The sequence below is a fragment of the Meles meles genome, chromosome 7, assembly GCF_922984935.1.
Source record: "Meles meles chromosome 7, mMelMel3.1 paternal haplotype, whole genome shotgun sequence".
NCBI lineage: Eukaryota > Metazoa > Chordata > Mammalia > Carnivora > Mustelidae > Meles > Meles meles.
In genome coordinates this window covers 124,218,734-124,242,522 of record NC_060072.1, presented here as the reverse complement: position 1 = coordinate 124,242,522, position 23,789 = coordinate 124,218,734, and the positions used below count along the sequence as shown (strand labels likewise).

Below are 23,789 nucleotides of genomic sequence, written 5' to 3'. Positions count from 1 at the left end.
CAATATGAGATTAGAGATGCATCCTACAACAACGTGAAAGTACTCAACACTACTGACCTTGACACATAAAATGCAGTGAAGATGGTAAATTTTATGTTACCATAATTTTGCAATGTTTTAGGTAAGAAAAAAAATGTCAAATTTTGAAGACCAAAAAGGAAAAATGGCATTTGCAAGATATAGTGGATATTCTTTACTGGCAGAATTTTGAGGAGTTGACACAAGAGATTTAATTTTTTCGTTGATGTTTATCTACTCTCACAGAGGAGGGGGTGGGGAGGACAGAGAACGGGGGAGAGTGTAAGGATCTAATAATATTCCAAGGAAAAATTTAGTACCCCCACGACTTTCGTTTCCTTGTTTTTCACAAGACTATGTGCTTTTCTGTCATCGTGTACAGAACAAGGTCTGATGGGTTTTTGACAAAGAACTATTGATGGCGTGTCTGTGTGAATTGCCCTAGCATTGGTCACAGCCAACTTCTGTGGGACCCACTGCCCCCGCTCTACAATACACCCCAGTGTGCTTGGCCATTTATGAAAGGTCAGAAATGAACTGAGAAATGGGCTAGAGTCAAAAACATGTGGCCCTATAAATATCAGAGTCAGACGGCTTCTTCCTTTCTCTCCCGGCTGCCCCACACTCCCCGGTGCTTTCTCCCTTGCCCACAGTTGGGGTTTCCCGCGTTTTGCACAGCACCTCAGACCCGGGAGCTGTAAAGAGCAGGCCGTGGCTGGATTCTTTACCTGGTGACATCACTTTGCATCTGGTCTGGTCCCTCATGCTAGAAAAACCTAGTTTTCTCCTTTAACCCTTGAAGGTTTCTGGCTACAGGGCTCTATCAGCGCCGTCTGTGATGTTCTAGTCCCCGTCCCGCTGGCGCCAGTCCCACCTGTGGCTCCGTCTGACACCAGCCGTGTTCTCTGAGCTGAGGAGCTCGCGGGCGTGGGTGTCAGGGGGACCTCCTTGTGCGTCGGAGCGTTCACTATGACGCTAGCTGCCAAACTGGAAGACTTCGAAGTGACGCTGGAGCATCTGCTCATGGACGTGTTTGTAAGTAAAGGCTTTCCCTTATTCTGCACAACAGATCCCCCTCTGCACCCCCGCAGTCTTCATGGCTCTGTCCCCGTTCCCGACTAGGATTCTATTCCACAACGGTCCAGTGCTCCCACAGTGGCTTGACGTGTGCTTCTGTGCCTTGGGGGGACAAAACCATAAAGTCACTAAATGCCTGAGTGGCAGGGAATGGTCTGTACAGATGACCTAAGCAGGGAAAGGGCTTCTGAAAACAAGCAATATCTGGGAGGCTGAATGAATGGAACACACTTGCCCAAAGAAGGAAAGCAGCTTTAGAAGGTATTCCCTGGGAGACACAAATCTCCTCGTGAAGTGAAGTGATCATTCCAGAAAACAAAAGGGAAGGTGGGCTCAATCTACTGTATTTTTCCCACGGAGAATCTTGAGGGTGAAGGTAGAGAGACCTCATCACTCTGCGCAGAGCCCCAGCCGCTGGATCCTGGCCATTTTCCTAGAGATTAGGTCACCAGTGCTTCCTCAGGAACGGATTTTATGGCGTGGGCGGTTTGAGGGACTGGTTTTGAAAGAAGCAGCAGCTGACAAAGGATACTTCTATTCCTGTGATGATTTTAGAAACACAATCTTTGAAAACTCTTGGCATCCATAGCAACCTAAACATCGTTTCTGCCCCAAACCAACCACAGTCGTTCTTACTCTTTTCTTGGGGATTTCTGTTGGTGATAGGTCTGTCTGTTTTGTATTATTGATGGGGGTTTAGGGAGCTTCAGACTGTGTGAAGCATGCAGTGGGTAATATAGCTGAAAGAAAGGTGTTCTCCTTCCAAGAACAACATTTGCTCTCTCCTGGGAAAGGCGGCAGTGGTCCATTTGTGGACCATTCAGTCTGTGTCTCGAATCTGGAAAAGGCTGTGGGGGGCTGGCTCTTTCACTATACATCACTAAGTCCCTTTCAGGAACTTTACAGGGAATGGTGTGTTTTGGCAGCTGTTAGAGTCTGGGGCTTTTTTTTTTTTTTTTTTGCACTTTATTAATTTATAATCTGTCATCTAATTGAGGCACCATTACACTGGCAGGATTCCCAGAGGGAACTGCCCTTTCCAGGCTGGATACCGGAATCCCACTACCTCACATTCATTCTGACCGGAGGGTCAGGAAGTTATGCCTTCAAGAAGGAATGTGTCAAGAAGGGAGAGCAACCTTCTGGATTTCCAGTGATGGGAGGCTCATGTCCAGCATCACATTTTCTGAAGTATAAATAAAGATTGAGCAGGAGGATGGGAAGTTTTTTTGGCAGCTGATACTCTCTACCCAACAACCACGGTCTGCCATGGTGGTGGCTGCTGGTAGGTGGCTCTAGGGTCTTGTGTGGGGGCAGTCAGTGACATACCAAGGGGTTGGTGTGAGTTTGGTCACCTCAGGGAAAAATTAATTAAGAAGCTGTTTCATTTAAATACCACAAAATCATTAATGTAGTCACCTTCTCTCCTTAACTGCCCCCCCACACCATTTTCCAATATACCCACCACTTTTACCTTGTTTGGGAACTCCCAGATACCCTCTTCCCCGCAGGAGAGTGCAGTCACATACTCCCTCCTTTTCTGTAAATACAATCCATAATTTCATTGCCCCAGTTTAGGTCCTTACTACCCCTTACTTGGTCTAACCATCTAATTGTTCTCCTATATCCACTATTTCTCCTACAGTTCATTTTAGATTATCATCCCCAGATCAACCTCTTTACACTTTATTTTATTAATTGCTAAAAAATATTTTTTAGACCAGTTTGAGTTTCACAGCAAAACTGAGCAGAGAGTACAGAGATTTCCTATATGTTCCTATTCCCACACACTCACAACCTCTCCCACTACGGACATCCCACAGTAGAATGATATATTTATTCTAATCATTGAGCCTATACTGACGTACCAAAGTCAGTAGTTTACATTAGGGTTCACTATTGGTGTTACAACCTCTATGGGTTGACTGTGGGTGACTGACATGTAATGGCATGTATCCACCATTGTAGAATCATGTAAGATAGTTTCACTGCCCTAAAAATCCACTGTGCTCTACCTATTCATCTTTCCTCCTCCCTAATGTCTGGTAACCACTAACATTTTTATTGTCTCCTTTACTATTTTGTCATTTCCAGAATACCACATAATTAGACTCCTGTGTAGCCTTTTCAGATTGGTTTCTTCTATTTAATGATATGCATGTATATTTCCTCCATGTCTTTTCATGGCTTGATAGCTCATTTCTTAGTGTTTAGTAATAGGCTGTTGTTCGGATGTACCAAAGTTTATTTATTCATTAACCAACTGAAAATATCTTGGTTGCTTCCAAGTTTTAACAATTACAGTAAATGGCTATAAACATCTGTGTGCAGGTTTTTGTGTAGAAATAGGATTCAATACATTTGAAATACCAAGGAGCTCAACTGATGGATTGTGTGGTAAATGTTTAGTTTCGGAAGATACCACCAAACTATCTTGCAAAGCGGTCATGCCATATTGCATTCCCACCAGCATTGAACAAAAGTTCCTGTTGGTCTACATCCTTGCCAAACTTTGGTGTTGTCAGTGTTTTGGATTTGGGCCATTCTAATAGGTATGTAGTGGTATCTCATTATTATCTTAATTCGTAATTCCTTAATGATATATGATGTTCAACATCTTTTCATATGCTTACTTTATCTGTGAATCTTCCTTGGTGAGGTGTCTGTTAAGGTCTTTTGTCCGCTTTTTAATCTGGTTGTTTATTTCCTTATTGTTGAGTTTTTAGTGTTCTTTGTATATCTGGGATATCAGTCATTTGTCAGGTAAATCTTTTACAAATATTTTCTCCCAGTCTATGGCTCTTCTCATTCACTTGGCAGTTTTTTGCAAAGCAGTTTTTCATTTCAGTGAAACTCAGCTTATCAGTTATTTTTTTCATGGCTCTTGCCTTGGTGTTATATCTAAAAAGATATCACCATATCCAAGGTCATCTGGATTTTCTCCTATGCTATCTTCTAGGAGTTTTATAGTTTTGGGTTTTACACTTATGTCTAAATTCCATTCTGAGTTAATATTTATAAAGGGCATAAGGTCTGTGTCTAGATTCTTTTTTTTTTTTTTTTTGGTACATGAATATTCAGTTGTTCAAGCACCATTTGTTGAAAAGATCACCTTAGCTCCATTGTACTTACTTTGCTCCTTTGTCAAAGATCACTTGACTATATTTATGTAGGTCTATTTCTGAGCTTTCTAATCTGTTTCAGTGATCTATTTGTCTAGTCTTGCACAAATACCATACTGTCTTAAGGTAGTTTAGAGTAAGTCTTGAAGTTGGGTGGTGTCAGCTCTCCAACTTTTTTCCCATCAATATTAAATCAATTAATCTGGGGGCACCTGGGTGGCTCAGTGGTTTAAGCCGCTGCCTTCGGCTCAGGTCATGATCTCAGGGTCCTGAGATCGAGTCCCACGTCGGGCTCTCTGCTCTGAAGTGAGCCTGCTTCCCTCTCACTCTCTCTGCCTGCCTCTCTGCCTACTTGTGATCTCTCTCTGTCAAATAAATAAATAAAATCTAAAAAAAAAATCAATTAATCTGGATAATTTGCCTCTCCATATAAACTTCAGTATCAGTTTGTTGATATCCACAAAATAACTTGCTGGGATTTTGAATGAGATTGTGTTAATCTATAGATAAATTTGAGAAAACCTGATATTTAGACAATATCATGTCTTCCTATCTAAGGATGTGGAATAGTTATCTATTTAGTTCTTCTTTGGTATCTTTCATCAGAGTTTTCCCATTTTCCTCATATAGATTTTGTACATATTTTGTTCAGACTGTACCTAAATGTTTTACTGGGGAATGCTAACATAAATGGTAACATATTTTTAATTTCCAGTTCTACTTGTTCATTACCAGTATATAAGAAAGCATTTGACTTTTGTATATTAACCTTGTATTCTGTAACCTTTCTATAATCACTTATTAGTTCCACAAGTATTTTTTTCAATTCTTTCAGATTTTCTACATGGATAACCATGTCATCTGTGAACAATTTTATATATATTCTCTCCCAATCTGCATTTATTTTTTTTAATTTTTAATTTATTTTTTATTTTTTTATAAACATATAATGTATTTTTATCCCCAGGGTACAGGTCTGTGAATCGCCAGGTTTACACACTTCACAGCACTCACCATAGCACATACCCTCCCCAATGTCCATAACACCACTCCCCCTCTCCCACCCCCCCTCCCCCCAGCAACCCTCAGTTTGTTTTGTGAGATTAAGAGTCACTTATGGTTGGTCTCCCTCCCAATCCCATCTTGTTTCATTTATTCTTCTCCTACCCCCTAACCCCCCATGTTGCATCTCCACTTCCTCATATCAGGGAGATCATCATATGATAGTTGTCTTTCTCCGATTGACTTATTTCATTAAGCATGATACCCTCTAGTTCCATCCACGTCATCGCAAATGGCAAGATTTCATTTCTTTTGATGGCTGCATAGTATTCCATTGTGTATATATACCACATCTTCTTTATCCATTCATCTGTTGATGGACATCTAGGTTCTTTCCATAGTTTGGCTATTGTAGACATTGCTGCTATAAACATTCGGGTGCACGTGCCCCTTCGGATCACTACGTTTGTATCTTTAGGGTAAATACCCAGTAGTGCAATTGCTGGGTCATAGGGTAGTTCTATTTTCAACATTTTGAGGAACCTCCAGGCTGTTTCCAGAGTGGTTGCACAGATTGTCAAATTTGTTGCTGTAGAGTTGCTCATAGTATGTTCTTATAATTGTCTGTATTTCTTTGGTGTTAGTTGTGATCTCTCCTCTTTCATTCGTGATTTTATTTATTTGGGTCCTTTCTCTTTTCTTTTTGATAAGTCTGGCCAGGGGTTTATCAATCTTATTGATTCTTTCAGAGAACCAGCTCCTAGTTTCATTGATTTTTTTTTCTTTTTCTTTTTTTTTTTTTTTTTTTTTTTTGGTTTCTATTTCATTGATTTCTGCTCTGATCTTTATGATTTCTCTTCTCCTGCTGGGTTTAGGGTTTCTCTCTTGTTCTTTCTCCAGCTCCTTTAGGTGTAGGGTTAGGTTGCATACTTGAGACCTTTCTTGTTTCTTGAGAAAGGCTTGTACCGCTATATATTTTCCTCTCAGGACTGCCTTTGCTGTGTCCCACAGATTTTGAACCGTTGTGTTTTGATTATCATTTGTTTCCATGAATTTTTTCAATTCTTCTTTCATTTCCTGGTTGACCCATTCATTCTTTAGAAGGATGCTGTTTAGTCTCCATGTATTTGGGTTCTTTCCAGCTTTCCTCTTGTGATTGAGTTCTAGCTTCAGAGCATTGTGGTCTGAAAATATGCAGGGAATGATCCTAATCTTTTGATACTGGTTGAGACCTGATTTGTGACCCAGGATGGGATCTATTCTGGAGAAGGTTCCATGTGCACTAGAGAAGAACGTGTATTCTCTTGCTTTGGGATGAAATGTTCTGAATATATCTGTGATGTCCATCTGGTCCAGTGTGTCATTTAAGGCCTTTATTTCCTTGTTGATCTTTTGCTTGGATGATCTGTCCATTTCAGTGAGGGAGTGTTAAAGTCCCCTACTATTATTGTATTATTATTGATGTGTTTCTTTGATTTTGTTATTAATTGGTTGATATAGTTGCCTGCTCCCACGTTAGGGGCATAGATATTTAAAATTGTTAGATCTTTTTGTTGGACAGACCCTTTGAGTAGGATATAGTGTCCTTCCTCATCTCTTATTATAGTCTTTGGCTTAAAATCTAATTGATCTGATATAAGGATTGCCACCCCAGCTTTCTTCTGATGCCCATTAGCATGGTAAATTTTTTTCCACCCCCTCACTTTAAATCTGGAGGTGTCTTCGCGTCTAAAATGAGTTTCTTGTAGGCAACATACTGATGGGTTTTGTTTTTTTATCCATTCTGATACCCTGTGTCTTTTGATTGGGGCATTTAGCCCATTAACATTCAGGGTAACTATTGAGAGATATGAATTTAGTGCCATTCTATTGCCTGTAAGGTGACTGTTACTGTATATTGTCTCTGTACCTTTCTAATCTACTACTTTTAGGCTCTCTCTTTGCTTAGAGGACCCCTTTCAATATTTCCTGTAGAGCTGGTTTCGTGTTTGCAAATTCTTCAGTTTTTGTTTGTCCTGTTTTTATCTCTCCTTCTATTTTCAATGATAACCTAGCTGGATATAGTATTCTTGGCTGCATGTTTTTCTCGTTTAGTGCTCGGAATATATCATGCCAGCTCTTTCTGGCCTGCCAGGTCTCTGTGGATAAGTCTGCTGCCAATCTAATATTTTGACCATTGTATGTTACAGACTTCTTTTCCCGGGCTGCTTTCAGGATTTTCTCTTTGTCACTAAGACTTGTAAATTTTACTATTAGGTGATGGGGTGTGGGCTTATTCTTGTTGATTTTGAGGGGGGTTCTCTGCATCTCCTGGATTTTGATGCTTGTTCCCTTTGCCATATTAGGGAAATTCTCTCCAATAATTCTCTCCAATAGACCTTCTGCTCCCCTCTCTGTTTCTTCTTCTTCTGGAATCCCAATTATTCTAATGTTGTTTCGTCTTATGGTGTCACTTATCTCTTGAATTCTCCCCTCGTGATCCAGGAGCTGTTTGTCCCTCTTTTGCTCAGCTTCTTTATTCTCTGTCATTTGGTCTTCTATATCACTAATTCTTTCTTCTGCCTCATTTATCCTAGCAGTGAGAGCCTCCATTTTTTATTGCACCTCATTAATAGCTCTTTTGATTTCAACTTGGTTAGATTTTAGTTCTTTAATTTCTCCAGAAAGGGCTTTAATATCTCCAGAGAGGGTTTCTCTAATATCTTCCATGCCTTTTTCGAGCCCAGCTAGAACCTTCAGAATCGTCATTCTGAACTCTTGATCTGACATATTACCAATGTCCGTGTTGATTAGGTAACTAGCCTTCGGTACTGCCTCTTGTTCTTTTGTTTGTGGTGATTTTTTCCACCTTGTCATTTTGTCCAGATAAGAGGATATGAAGGTTCAAATAAAATACTAAAAGGGTGGCAAAGACCCCAGAAAAATGTGCTCTAACCAAATCAGAAGAGACCCCAAATTGTGGGGGGAGAGAAAGGGGATAAAAAGAGCTTCAGGGAAAAAAAAAAAAAGAAAGAAAGAAAGAAAAAAATTAAAAAAAATAAAACAAATAAAGAAAAAATATAAAAAAGAAAGAAAAAATATATATTTTAGATAAACTAGTCAAAAAACTTTAAAAAAGAAAAGGGTAAAACTTTTTAAAAATTTAGTAGAAGAGGGGTGCCTGGGTGGCTCAGTGGGTTAAGCCGCTGCCTTCGGCTCGGGTCATGATCTCGGGGTCCTGGGATCGAGTCCCACATCGGGCTCTCTGCTCAGCGGAGAGCCTGCTTCCCTTCCTCTCTCTCTCTGCCTGCCTCTCTTGTGATTTCTCTCTGTCAAATAAATAAATCTTTAAAAAAAAAAATTTAGTAGAAGAAAAAAAAGAAAGAAAAAAAATTGAAAAAAAAATTGAATTATCCGCAAGACTAAAGAATCATGGGGAGAAAGCCATGAATTCCATGCTTTGCTTTCTCCTCCTCTGGAATTCCGCTGGTCCTAGGTATTGAACCTGCTTTCCTTGATAGATGAACTTCGTCCTGGCTGGATATTTTGTTGATCTTCTGGGGGAGGGGCCTGTTGTAGTGACTCTCAAGTGTCTTTGCCCGAGGCATAATTGCACCGCCCTTACTGGGGGCCGGACTAAGTAATCCGCTCGGGTTTGCTTTTGGGAGCATTTGTTCCCTGAACGCTTTCCATAGAGTTCTGGAGGACGGGAATGAAAATGTTGGCCTCCCAGTTTCCGGCCCGGAGGAGTCGAGAGCCCAGGCCCCACTCCTCAGTGCACCCTCAGAGAACAGCACCCAATCACTCCCGTATCCCCAGCCTCCAGCCGCGCTCCAAGCTCACCGAGCCTGGGACCGGTTCAAGGTAACCCCAAGCTGAGAGTTCAGTCCGCGGCTCTGTCTCTGTAGCCGGCTTCTCCATTCTAATATCTGCGAGCTCTGCGACACTCAGACACCCCCGATCCTTCTGTGACCCTGCGGGACCTGGGGCCATGCTGATCCCGTGTGGGCTTCACCCCGGTTTAGCCTCTGGAGCAATGTCCCTCAGTGGAACAGACTTTTAAAAGTCCTGATTTTGTGCTCCGTTGCTCCGAGGCTTGCCAGGAGCCGGCCCCTCCCCCCGCGGTCTATCTTCCCGTCGCTTTGGATTCACTTCTCCGCCAGTCCTACCTTTCCGAAAGTGGTTGATTTTCTGTTTCTAGAATTGCTGTTCTTCTCTTCAATCTCCCGTTGGATTTGTAGGTGTTGCAATGTTTAGATAAGCTATTGAGCTGATCTCCTGCTACCAGATGTAGTCCCAGCCAGCTACTTCTCCTCCATCTTGACTCCTCCCCCCAGAAGATGGTCAATTATTATTTTTTAAAAGATTTTTGTTTATTTGTCAGAGAGAAAGCAGAAGCATGGAGAGCTACAGGTAGAAAAGGCAGAGCAGGCAAAGGGAGAAGCAGGCTTTCTGCTGGGTAAGGAGCCTGATGTGGGACTCAATCCCAGGACCCTGGGATCATGACCTGAGCTGAAGGCAGATATTTAACTGACTGAGCCTTGCAGGCATCCCAAGGTTATCAATTATTGATTCTGTTTCTTCTTGTGTGAGTTTTGGCAGATTATCTTTCAAGGAATGGATCCATTTCATCTAGGTTATCAAATCTGTGGGCACAGAGTTGTTCATAGTGTTTCATTGCTATCCTTTTAATGTCCAAAGATGTCTCCTCTTTCACTGCTGATGTTAGTAATTTGTGTCTTCTCTCTTTTTTAACTTATCCTGGCTAAGCAGTTACTGCTTTTATAGATCCTTTCAAAGAATCGTCTTTAGGTTTTATTGATTTTCTCTATTGATCTCCTGTTTTTAATGTCATTGATTTTTGCTCTAATTTTTATTATTTTTTCATCTGCTTACTTTAGATTTAATTTGCTCTTCTTTTTTCTACTTTCCTTAATGGGAAGATATTATATTACTGATTTTTAGATCTTTCTTGTTTTCTCTTCTAATTTATGCATTCAATGCTATAAATTTCCCACTAGGCACATCTCTCACTGCACTCCACAAACTTTGATAAGTTGTGTTTTCAGTTTCATTTTGTTCAAAAAAATGTTTAATTTCTCTTTATTTTTTTTAAGATTTTATTTATTTATTTGTCAGAGAGAGATCACAATTAGGCAGAGAGGCAGGCGGGGGGGTGGGGGGGAAGCAGGCTCCCTGCTGAGCAGAGAGCCTGATGTGGGGACTCAATCCCAGGACCCTGGGATCATGACCTGAGCTGAAGGCAGAGGCTTTAATCCACTGAGCCACCCAGGCGCCCCCTAATTTCTCTTTAGGTTTTTTCTTTGACCCATGTGTTATTCTGGAACTATGGTGTTTAATATCCAAGTAGTATCTATCTTTTTTGTTATTGATCTCTAGTGGTCTGGGAGAAGACACTGTATGATTTTTAATCTTTTACATTTGTTAAGGTGTGCTTTATGTCCCAGAAAATGGTTTATCTTGATGAATGGTCCATGTGAGCTTCAGAAGAAGTGTATTCTGCTGTTGGTGGGTGAAATAGTCTATAGACATCCATCATATCCAGTTGATTGATGGTTTTGTTGAATTCAAATATGTGCTTAACTGAATGTATGCCTGCTGGATCTGTCCATTCCTGATAGGGGGTGTTGACATGTCCAACCATAATAATGGACTTGTCTTTTTCTTCTTGCAGTTCTACAGTTTTTGCTTCATATATTTTGACACTCTGTTATTAGGGGCATATATGTTATGATTGTTATGTCTTCTTGGAGAATTGACCCATTTATCATTACCTAATACCCCCTTTATTTCTGATAGTTTTACTTGAAGTCTGCTGAGTCCAAAATTAATATAGTACTCCCACCTTCTTTCAATTAGTGTTAGCATAGTTTATCTTTCTCCATCTCTTTGTTTCCTTTCTATATGTGTCTGTGGATTTCTTATAGAAAACCTATAGTTGGGGCCTGTGTTTTGATCCACTCTGACAATCTCTGTCTTTTAATTGTACATTTAGACCATTGACATTTAAAGTGATCATTGATATTGTTAGATAAACATTTACTATATTTGTTACTATGTTCTATTTGTTGTCTTTGTTCTCTGTTCCTAATTTTACCTTCTATACTTTCTTGTCTTTTGTGATTTTCATTGAGTATTTTTATATAATTCCATTGCCTCTCCATTCTTAGTATATCAGTTATACCTTTTTTTAAAATTTTTTTAGTGGTTTCCCTAGAGTTTGTAATATACATTCACAACTAATCCAAGTCCACTTTTATTTTTTTAATTTTTTTAAAAGATTTTATTTGTTTATTTGACAGAGAGAGATGGATCACAAGTAGGCAGAAAGCAGGCAGAGAGAGAGGGGAAGCAGGCTCCCCACTGAACAGAGAGCCCGATGCAGGGCTCGATACCAGGACCCTGAGATAATGACCTGAGCTGAAGGAAGAGGCTCAACCCACTGAGCCACCCAGGTGCCCCACCAAGTCCACCTTTAAATAACAGTATACAACTTCATAAAAAGTAAAAGTACCTTATCTAACAAAATATTCCTAATTCCTCTCCCCTCTGTCCCTTTCTGTCCTTTATTTCACTTATTTTTAATATATACTTACATATACATGTATGTATATACATAAATACATGAGCATACATAATCAAATACACTGTTACTATTACTAGGTTGAACATACTTAAATGTTACATCTTAACTGGCTGACTCAGTTGGTTAAGCATCTGACTTTGGCACAGGTCATGGTTCCAGGGTCCTGGGATCAAGCCCAACCTTAGGTTCCCTGCTCAGTGGGAAGCCTCCCCTCCCAGCTCCTGATTTCTCTTCCTATCTGTCTCTCTCTCTCCCTCTCAAATAAATAAATAAATTTTTTAAAAAGAACCAATAAAATTTTATTTTATTGTTGTTTATTCATTCTCTGATCCTCTTCCTTCTTTACACAGATCCAGATTTCTAATCTATATAATTTTCTTCCTCTCTCAAGAACTTACCTTAACATTTCTCATGTGGCAAGTCTCCTGGCAACAAATTTCCTCAATTTTTGTTTGAGAAAATCTTTATTCTTCCTTCAACTTTGAAGGATAATTTCCCAGGGTACAGAATCCTAGGTTGGTGAATTTTTTTTTCCTCTCAATACTTTAAATATTTCACTCCACCTTCTACTTGCTTGCATGGTTTCTGAGGGAAAGTTGAATATAATTCTTACTTTTGCTTTATAGTAGGTAAGATTTTTTTTCAAAACTTTTTCTTTATATACCATCTTCTGAAGTTTGACTACGATATGCTTAGGAATACTTTGGAGGTTTTAATATTTGAAGTTTTTGTGAATTGTTTTTGTTTGGGAAGAGGCATTTATTTGGTTTGGTGTTCTCTAAGCTCTCTGGTTCTGTGATTTTGTGCTTGACATTAAATTTGGGGAAATTTCCCAGTCATTATTTCTTCAAATATTGCCCCTGTTCCTTTCTTACTTCTCCTTCTATACCCATTATGCATATGTTTCCCATTATGCATATGTTATACATCTTATAGTTGTCTTGCAGTTCTTGGGTATTCTATTCTGTTTTTCTCAGTCTTTTTTTTTTTTCCTTTTGCTTTTCAATTTTAGGAGTTTCTATTGGCATATCAAGCTCAGAGATTCTTTCTTCATCTGTGTCCAGTCTACTAATAAATCTATCAAGTTACTCTCTTCTCTTACAGTTCTTGATCTCTAGAATTTCTTTTTGGTCCTTAGAAATTCTGTCTCTCTGTTTACATTAGCCATCTATCTCTTCTCTCATATTGACAACTTTTTCCATTAAAGCCCTTAGGATATAAATCTTAGTTAATTTTTTAGTTCCTAGTCTAATAAATCCAACATTCCTGCTACATCTCATTCTTTCTGATGCTTGTTCAGTCTCTTCAGACTGTGTTTTTTGCCTCTTAGTATGTCTTGTAATTTAAAGTGGACATGATGTACTGTATGAAAGGAACTATGGGAAATAGGCCTTTAGCAATGTGGTGGTAAGATATGGGAGGTGAAGAGGCACTGTATAGTCCTATGCTAGTTCTCAGTCTTTTAGTGAGCCTGTGGCCTTGGGATGTGAACTACACCACAGTTTCTCAGGGTGATTTTCTCCCTTAGGTGAGACTGGGTGGATGGAGGGGCTAGAATTGGGGATTTCCCTTCCCCCACGAGGAAAGCTAGAGCCAGCGAGAATTGAGTATTTCACTTCCCCAGGGAGCCTCCCAAGAAGGGTTTTCCTTCCCCATTGTTTATGCTTTCATAACGTAGTTTCTCCTGAGGGCAAGCTTTGTTAAAGACAAGGTGCTCTGATGTGTTTCCATGTATACATCCATATACATCCCTGGAAAATGAACTTTAAAGTTACATGAGCAGCCCAGCATCAAGTCTCAATCCCAGCTCAGCACAATGTCCTACTCGCATGACTATTGGCAAGCATTTAATCTTTCTGATTAAATTTTTCTGATTAAATTTCTGAGCTTTGATTTCCTTATCAGTGAAGTGTAGCTAATGCTACCCAGCTTACAGAATCATAGTAAAGATCTAAAAGAGGTAATTTCGAGCAAGTGCCCAGGGCCATGCCTGATGCAAAAGAGGTAGTCCTGAGTTAGTCCTTGTTTTCCCTTTGCCTTCTCCTAGAAAATGCATCTGTTTCAAACCCTTAATTGCAAGTCATTTTCTGTTTCTCTACCCCTTTACCCCTAAGCTCTCTCTCCCTACTCACCCTCAACCTTCTCCATGGAATTAGCAGAGGTTTTGTTTCTGTGGAAGCACAGCATTTACTCATCAGTTTGAAACATTGATGAATTTGAAGCATTTACTTCAATCTGAGGCCATCCTCCCTGCCTGCTCCCAAATGCAGGAGCTACCTTGTCCTGAGCTCTACAGCTAACAGGTGCATGGAGCCTGGGTACAGGCCTGTACTGGGTTGTTTTTGCTCTCCAACTGGGTTTCTCTGGTGGAGCCTCTGAGCAAGGTGACTTTGGACTGCCTTGCCAGCGCCATCTCCCGGGAGAGAGCCGGAGAAAGTACCCAACATCCCACAGGGCTTGGGGACTTGACATTTATAGGTCAGTGACTCTCCTGTCAGCCCTGCTAGGGAATATAGGCTTTCTGTTGTGAGTCTGATTGTCTAGAAAAAATATTTGCCTCACAGTCCCATCAGCCTTGGGTTTCCTCTGTTGCTCATAACATGCTCATTAGGATGTCATCCCACTATCTCAAGAACAGCTGTTTCCAGATTGTCACTTCCTTTCCAGGATTACCAGGGGCCACCGGGGGATTTTGTGGGAATGCAAGGCTTCTGCAAAATGTGATAAGAGGGACATATCAGACCTGGTGTTTCATAATTAGTTGTCACCACTCTGGGGCTCCTGTAGCTGCTGCAGTGCCGCTGGACTCACGAGAGGAAATAACACACATGTGTATACACGAGTGTATTCATGTAAACACACACACGGTGTCACATCAAAAGTAATGCACACAGAAGTTCCAGTCAAATTACATGGATGACTCTTCAGGACTATCTCCAGAATTGTTGCCAGTGCCCTTGTGGATGTATTTGTCCTGCTTCCTTCTGTCCGTGAGTCCTCACCTGGTTTCATAGGATTTAAGGTTCTTCCTTTTCAGGTATAGCTGGGAGGCTTCTTATTCAGCAGCCATTTCAATAGCAGATCCATAGCCTAAGAGCCTGATGCATACACTGAAGGAAAGGAAAATGTAGGAAATCAAGAAGGGCTCCTGAAACATTTCTTGTCAGATTCAATAACCCAGTACCTGAACTCCAATCTGTCCATTTAGAACGAGGCCAGACAGTTCCAGCTCTCCATCCTGCAGCCCAGCTTCTGTTGTCAGCACTCTGGACACACTTTCTCAAGGCCATCAGTGACCCTTGAATGCCATACACAGCTCCCAGCCCTCATCTGCTCCCACTCTCTGGAACATTGCTCCTCTGTTTATAATTCAACTCATTTTTAGCAAAATAATACATGTTCATGGCAGTGTTTGTAACATTTGAAAGTTGAAGAGTACTACAAGGCCTATAAAGAAAAATACCAGGCTTCCAACTCTTTCTCCCAATCTCTGAGTCCTCTCCCCAAGGACATCCCTTGAAAGATGAGGCTTTGACTCACTTAAAGCGCTGCTCCACATCCCTACAAAAACCCATGTATCTCTTTCCCTCAATTTTTACCGATATATCTATATCACAGTTTAAATCAAAATTCAATCTTTTAATGACTACCAATATTTTGTTTACAGTGAGGAAACAGTGTATGTTATGATTACATACCCTGGATTTTACAACTTTATGTTTTTCCAGGTGGTACTAATTGCCTTTTCACTGATATTCTGTGTACCTGTCAGTCATTTTTTCTTAGAACTTTAATAGAGCTTTGTATCTCCTCTCAGTTTGGCACACTCATTAGATACTTGATCCATACATTTTTTTTTCTTTTTTTGAGACCCCTCCTTCTTGGGCCCCTCCATGCTCCTGTACCACTTGGGCTAGTTCCTCTCTGAGTCCCTTGCATGATTGGGTCGTTGAGGCTTCTCTCTTCATTATTCTGAGAACTCCATTTTCAGCTCTCCTAGGAATCATTCTCTTTTCCTTAGAATTCATATCCCCCCTTTGTAGGTTTAATTTGTTTTTGTTTTTGTTTTTGTTTTTGTTTTTGTTTTTTACTGGAGACTCTCTTCTAGTAAACTTCTGAGAAGAGGTATGTGAGAAGTCAGTGTTTGTGTTCTTGAATGTCTGCCCTCACACTTAACTAATAACTTGACTAGTGGTTCTTTGTCTGTGGTTGAAATCCAAAACTGCATTTCCAGGCTTGACTCCCCTCTTAAGTTCCAGGTCACAATGTTTGGGCACCAGGAGTTCAGTATGTCCAGAGCTACTCATTATCATCTCCCCAAACCTACCCCTTCTCCTGGGTCCTTAGCTAATAGGACCATCCTTCCCCTATTCCCCCATGATAGAGGATTACTGTACACCTCCCTCTACTGTTTATTGTTCCCCAACATCTTATATTCAGCCTGTCACCATTGTCCCAGTTCTGGGCTTAATTGCCTCTCATTTGGACAATTGCAATAACCTTGCAATGTCTCTCCTGGCTTTGGATATACCTGGATGTTCCATTCTACCACTCAGTCTTTACCGCTCAAGATCGAAAATTTCAAGTTAGATGGGTATCATTTGCAAAAAGTAACTTATAATGACTCCCTGTTGCTCACAGAATATGGTCTAAAATATATTTTTCTACAGAATGCATGTCAGAACCTGACTCTGATGGCATTTCTTACGCCTTTGTTCCCACACATGTGATTCTACAGTCTCACTTAATTTTCTCAACAAGTCTATTATCCGCATTCATGCTATCAAGGTTTAAAATTCAAATGGAGTGGAGTACCCCATGCAGACAGTAGCAGTGAGCATCCCCCTTGCATCCTCATTTACATTTCAGCAGGTGTCTGTTGTATGTATTTTACCCACTCTGGCCTTGATCTTCTACTTTGTAACCCTTTCTCATTTTGATTTACGGAGTGTTGGGAGCCCTCTATGGCACACTCAACATAGACCCATTCCCATGACTTGAGATTTCTCAGTACCTATCTTTTTGACAGATCAAGTGCTTTCGTTCCTTGCCTTGGGGAAATACAGACCATGTGACTTATCCCAGAGACCCCTGGGCAAATGGGCACTTGCCTTTGGGAGTGACATGATCCTGGGCATAGTGCAGGAAGCAATCTGATTGCCCCCAAAGAAGGCCATTCTCCTTTGCAGCACCAGAGGGATTACTTGAACCAAGACCACCATTCCCCTATTGAAGAAAATTACATTAAACTTCTCTTCCTGGAAAAAGTAAGCCTAGAAATTAGAAGCAGATTAAAAAATTGATCATTTGCTATCCTGTGCTTATCTAAGACACCTGAAATTTGAGAGCCAGGCATAATAAAATCAAAAGTCAACATCCATTGACTCTGTTTGGAAGTGTACTATATATATTCAGCTAATCCTGGGTCGTCAATACCATAGATAAGAACATTATTTATTTTGCCATTCTGGGTGCAATTACACAGTTTATCCTGTGCAAACTGCACTTCATAAAAATGGCAAATCAATGCTAGTTATCAAAATCCATCCACATGGATGGATAGCCCATGAAAAAGAGCTTTGCAAAATGGTCTCGAAAGCCAATCTACACAGCCAGCCCCATATGGGTCAGCTTATTACCTGATTAATCACACAGGCATCCTGGCAATCTTATCGATTCCTCAAGACCTGGACATGACATCACTTCTAATAGCACAGGCAATAAGCCATTACCACCATGCAGAATAGCCATTATACCAGGCTGCAGCCATTGATTGCCTGACTTAGCCTCATGCTGAGGAGGGCAACTGGAACTCTGATGGGGGCAAATCATATCCAGGGCAGATGTGAAGGACTTTCATATAGAGGAATAATCTGTCTGCCCCTTGTAAGCAGGATCTCTACCTGCTCCCTCCTTTTCTGGATGAATAGTTGAATAATCCTGCCAGCATGCCGATGAGCTGGAATTTGATGTCCGTGAAGCAAGGGATGCTAAGACAATATGGACTAATCCTCCACAGAGGCCATTAATATTTTCCACTTGACATTCTTTACAGCGTGATCATTGCCAGAAAGATTGAATGAGATTCTGGGATGCCTGTTTAGCACGTGAGGTTTCCATGCAGCAAATGCTGTATTTTCTTCCCTATTCCGGAAGAATGTAGTCTGGTTTCCTTTGTGATGGGATGTGTTTGTTGAGTTGATGGGAATGGGGGTCTTATTCTGGGGTAATTAATTCTCTGCTCCTAGGTACTACAGTGAAACTACTGAATAAGGTGTTCTCAAAGGTCCAAGAAGAAGCCTCTTTACCACCAATATATGTGGCTAAGTTGGATGACCTTTAAGGTCTTTAAGGAATGCAGACAGATGAAACATGAATGTCATGGGGGAATATGTATGAGGAAGCAGAGAGGTGGATGGTGAGATCCACGAAAGCTGTTATGTCGAGGCAACAGGAAAACAGTGTGCAGAAGTGAGAGTGGAAAGTGTGTGTGTGTTTGTGTGTACTATTTACAAAGAACTTTGACAAATTTCATTTCATCCTATTGGGTAGCTGTTCAGTAACCTTTCAGGTGTGAATCAGGTGAAAGGTTCTTTTATTTCTTACTTCTCCACGGATACCTCATCACAGGGGGAACTAAGTTTGAGGAACAAAAGCAAACTCTTCCAAAAAGCAGAAGCTCCCTTGTATCCTCAATTCTTAGCTCAATGCCTGATACACAGTAGTTATCTAGCAGAGTCCACCAGTTATTGGACCCCAAAGCCTCTTGCAGAGTGACCCTGGGAAGGTTACTCCATTTCTCTCAGCCTCAGTGTCTCCATCTTCCTCTAGGGAAAAGGAAAGTGCTTACTTGATAGGGTGTTATAAGACTTAAAGAATTAATATATCTAAAAGCCTTTATAATAGTGTCTGCAAAAGACTGTGCCATATAAGGGGGTTGCCATTATTCTGTTAGAGTGAACCATGCAGCATAAGCCATAAAAGGATATTTTAAAATTGGTTTAGACAAGGGCAAGTCCAGTAGCATAGAGCTTGGTATGGAATACAAGAAGAGCACAGACAATGTAATCTCAGAAGCAAGTAGTAGACTCATCTCAGTCCACCAGACCGCTACCAGCAACAATAATTAGGAGTCAACCTGAATAATTCACTTCAAACTTCTTTTATTTTCTTTGTCTGGCTGGTCATGGAGGAGAACTATTAAATCAAGCCCAGAATGTAGCCCAAGTGGACAAAGGAAACTTGAAAGAAGATGGAAGGAAAGGAAGGAAGGAAGGGAGAGAAGGAGGGAGGGAGAGAGGGAAGCAGAAGGGAGAAGGGGGGAGGAAGGACAGGAAGGAAGAATGAATGGAAAGGCAAGGAAGGGAAGGAAAATTTTATCTGCCTACCTACCCTAGGTGTAATTATAACTACAGTTTCTTCCAAATGCCGTAAGAGGAGAAAAATCTGTCCAAAGACGGACAATGCCAACAATGCACTCCATCAATGCAGACCTATGTGAAAACCAAGAGAAGCCTCAACTATCCTGCCCCAGGGGGGAACTGTGAATAATCTCGCAGGCCTTGGGCATGTGAGGTCTGGTGATAACTGTGTTGCTTGATATCTTCCTCCTGCTCTTGGGGATATTGGATTTCGTGTTTGGCCTAAATTCCAGCCACTTTTCAAATACAAAATTATGGACGCGGGCAGCATTTCTGTTTGCATAACCTCAGTCAGAGCTTACTCTAATAAAACGTGACATGAATGACCTAGGTTAGCTGAGTTAGGAGCTAATGGGAAGGGTGATGGGTCCTTTAAAGAAAGACAGAGTTTCCCTTCCCAGCTCCCCTCACTCCTACTCCAGGAATGTTCCAAATTGCTGAGGAGTTCTTTGTCTGTTTCTTTGTTTCAATCTCAGCCCATTTATCCTCCCACCTATTTTATAGGATAACAGTTAAACACCCCAGACTTCAGTCAAGGCCTGTCTTCCCTTCCTCAGCTCAGGGCTGCAGTGGGAAAGGCCACTGTTTGGCTCTTGGCTTCCTCCTCATGTCATTACTCACGGGCTCTGCTTACCGAGCTGCCTCTATCACATCTGGGGTCTCTCTGTGGGGCTGAAAGACATCCAAAGCCAGCTCTTGTCCTTGTGAAGTGGAGTACCTTACGGGTACTTAGAAGACCCTGCCCTTTTCTCACCGCTGTTTCCCGGCACAAGTGATATCTTTTCTTCCACTTAGTCATTTAAGATCACTTCTTGCCCCACAGACTCAGCCCCTTTCTCCTGAGGCTCCCTAGCCCTTCATAACATGCCCTGAGCACCTAACCAGACCAAGACTAGCTCTCCCAAGCACCCACATCCGACCCAAGACAATGGGATTGAAGATACTTCCCCTACACCTTCTTCTCTTCCCTTGGCTGCCACCCATGCTCAGCCAGTCCCCATCCCTTGAAAAACTCGCTGTCGGCCTCCCAACAGGCTCCTCAGAGCCCCTTGCTGGGCCTGAAGTGAGGGGGCAGCAGGTCCCACCTTCCCTGTTCTTCTGACTCCTTTGCTGACAGACCACAGAGCCATGTCAACACAGGGCCTCAAATCTGGTCTCAGACTTTCCTTTATACACTTCGAGAAGATGTGGAGAAGGAGGGAATGGTTGGTATCTGTGGTCTCAGACCTCTTATGAAAGTGAGAGAGTCCCCTTTCAACAGGCTGCTCAATTTACAGCAAATAATGGCTTGAGATGGACGTTAGAAGAGGCATTCACACTGTCAGCTTTGTATCTATGTCCTTAACGTAAGCGATATTTCACCTTTTACCAGAGAGAGAATGAAAGGCAAGGGTAACATTTCTTGAAATGCTTCTGTCCTTATTTTCCAGAAGGGAGCTTCAACTCCCCTTTCCAGCACTGCTCGGGTCACTGCACTTTCCCCCTGATCCCAGCTCACATGGGCCCCAGGTTGCCTTCAGGCCAGGAGCTTCATTCACTATGGCGCCCCACTGTACCCACTGTGTGACCTGTTACGATCTTCCTCCCACCCCAAAAACCTGGCCCAGACCTCTCTGCCTTGTTATCCCTTCTCTCCGCATTCTGGCCAAACAACAAAATAACGCCGACTGGACGAGTTTACCTAGTACCAGTGATCACAAGTCCGATCAGATAAGATGTGCATGCATGGGGAGCTTCAGGGGGCCAGAGAGATGAGCCTCCGGATGGTCATTTCAGGCACTGGACCACAGTTGGGATGAACACTGGAGGCTGGTAGGCCAAGGCATAGTCTGGACAAGAGGCTTCAGTGACCAGTGTCCCTGTTTCTGCTCTCAGTTCTCAGTTCTCAGTGTCCTATCAGGATCACCCCTGCCCCTGCCACACACACACCCCTCTCATGGCTTCACAACAGTGCAGTACGCTCAGTCGCTCACCTGATCTGCGTCAGCTCCCGCACCCCTGCTCACACACTCAGCGGTGGGGTCTCCCCTCTCCTGTGGCAGCCCCCCACTAGCTCTGGTGTTGTCACATGCTTTCTCTCTGACAGGCCATTATCCCCCAAGTCCCCACTTCCACCTTATGCTATTCATGACCAAGAACACCCATTGGGTTTGATACATCTTGCTTTGGTGTGTCAAGACCATTGATTTTCCTGAAATATGGTTCAATTGATCCCTATGCATTTTCATCCCAGAGTTTGAATGTAAACACTTTCGCTGAGATGGGAAGGAAATGTTTAAAATAAGCAAATAAAAAATCTCTGCCAGTCTTGGGTGCTCTAAGGGCATCGGACGCAGCTGTGTCAGGGGCTCTAGAGCCGAGGTGGGTCTTCTCCACCCCGTCTCCTGGGATTCACTCACAATGCATCCCCTCAGCAAGCCCTCCACCTGTTCCATGGGCCATTATGCGGCGCCATGGGTGTGCGGGGGATCTCCATGCCCAGCATCCTGGCAAAAACATGCTTTCTCTAAGTAATACTCTGTTTCAAATGTATTCCCCTTGCTTGTCTGTTGTCTTTTAGTTACTCTATAGTCACCCTCTCCCTGTCCTTTGTTCCCATGTCTCTGGTCTCAGTGCTGATCTGGGCATTTACCCTCAGATCTCTTCCTCTTCTTTCCCTCCCCGCCCCCATGGCTGCTTCCAGGGCTCCCGGTCAACTGGCTGGCGTCAGTGCTGTGCTCAGAGGATGCGGGTGGGAGGCTGGAGGGCAGTAGAAGGGAAGAGAAGGGCCTTCTTCCCCCCTCCCCAGCTCTCCACTCCGCCTTGGCCTATGGCTTCAGCAGTGATCAAGTCTCACCCAGAGGGACCACAGTGTTCCAGCCTCTACAAGGGGACCCTGGCCCTAGGCTCCTCCCTTTACCCCTCAGGTCAGGGGCTGTCCTGCCTCCCCACTGAGCTGCCTCCCCAGCAGCTCCTTTGGGCTTCTTTGCTCTTGCTATCACTCATGCTTCTTACCAAGGGACAGCAGAGCAGCAGTTCCAGAGACTCTAGATCTGCTCCTTCTAATGCCATTTCCTGGCTTAAATTGTCTCTTTCACAAAGGCAGCGATTTTTCCCTTTCTCTGTTAGGTCCCACAGATATGTGTCTTTTCTGGATTTCTAATCTGCTGTAATCTGATCAAGTCCTCTGTGTCATGTGAGGGTATAATGGACCAGGTCAGGCCCCGAAATAAAACATCTTGACTTTGGTTTCATCTTAGATCTGACAGTTCTATCTGGGTTACTTTGTTCAAATTATTAACCTCTCTGAGCCCCAGTTTCATCAGCTGTAAAATACCGACCACGAAGCTCATTTCTGCTGTGGAGATAGCCTTGGGTCACCTTCTAGCACACTAATGGACAACTGCTATGTACTCAGTGAATGTCAGTTCCCCTCACCTCTCCTAAAGTGGTCATATCTGCAAAGGTGTGAGTGCATATACCGTTCCTGGGAAACATATTTGTATTATAACAGTGGCCTTCTGAAATTAAATGCTTTAGTCTCAATAACTAATTTTACATGTGTAAATCTTAAACATCACAGTAAAACCATCAAATACAATAGTTTGGGATAAGCTGACCTTTGAGAGCCTTCAGATCTGTCTGAGGAGGTGGCTGGCTACTCTGTGGGGATGGCAGAGAGCTCCAGAGCCAACCTCCTCCTCCCCATTAGCTGGGAGAAGGCGCTGATGCTGATGTGAGAAATGATCCTGCTCCTCACCCCCCGGGGGGTAGAGTGTATGGGGCTCAAATGTGTGCGAGTCTGGCCCAGGGTTATTTTTGTTTCAAATAACATTTTCTTCTATATGTATTTTAACCTTAATCAAATGCATATGTTTTTGTTTTATTTGCACTTAGTTCATCAAAGTGTCCCTTATGATCTGAACTATGCCATGAGGCCTTAGGCTCTTCAGTGAGACACTCATTAATACCCCTGGGAAACAGGAAGTTGTATTTAGTTAAATATAAATAAATTCAGTTCCCAGGGGCTTTGCCCTGGCCTCAGGTCAGGAGAGAGAGAGACAGTGACTTCTCAGCTTATGTGGTCCAGCACCCGCTCTCAAACCCCCCTGGAAGGAAGCAAACCCAGGACTCGAGACAGATAAATGTTTTTGGAAAATGTGCCTGTCCTTTGTTCAAAACTGTTAGTAGTCGAGTGGGGTTTTAAGGAAATTCAATGCATTTGGCCAAATCATTCATATCATTCCAGAACTATTGCCACCCCAAAATAGTTTGAAACCAGGCAGTTCAGGAAGGAAGCGAGAAAAGAGGGAAAAAGACATATAAACCTCAACCACCTAGCCAGAGACGCTCCACAAGTCGGGCTGAGGAACTTCCCGTCTCTCCTTGCTGCTGGCTTTCTCTCTCACCCTCTCACTGGCTCCCCGATGCACATATGGAACCAATTACGAACAAAGCCCGATTGTTGTATATTTGGAATTTCCCACATCAACTTGATGCTTTCTTTAACTGCCTCTTAATGTGTGTCTGCACTGGGTGACCAGACCCACGTTTCCATCCTTTCCACCCCGCCCCCACCAGCAT

General features: G+C 42.3%; 1 protein-coding gene across 4 annotated transcripts in view; it reads left to right on the top strand.

Moving 5' to 3' along the window:
- The window catches only part of FRMD4A (FERM domain containing 4A), a 607,066-nt gene that overhangs the window by 272,517 nt on the left and 310,760 nt on the right, over positions 1-23,789 (top strand). Inside the window, exon 1 of one of the 4 annotated variants that reach the window (XM_046013730.1) lies at positions 649-1,053. The exons of the other annotated variants lie outside the window; for them this stretch is intronic. Coding sequence (XP_045869686.1) covers positions 988-1,053 — 66 coding nt within the window. The 5' untranslated portion in view covers positions 649-987. Of the gene's footprint in view, positions 1-648; positions 1,054-23,789 lie in introns of those variants that run through there. 4 annotated transcript variants of the gene reach the window in all.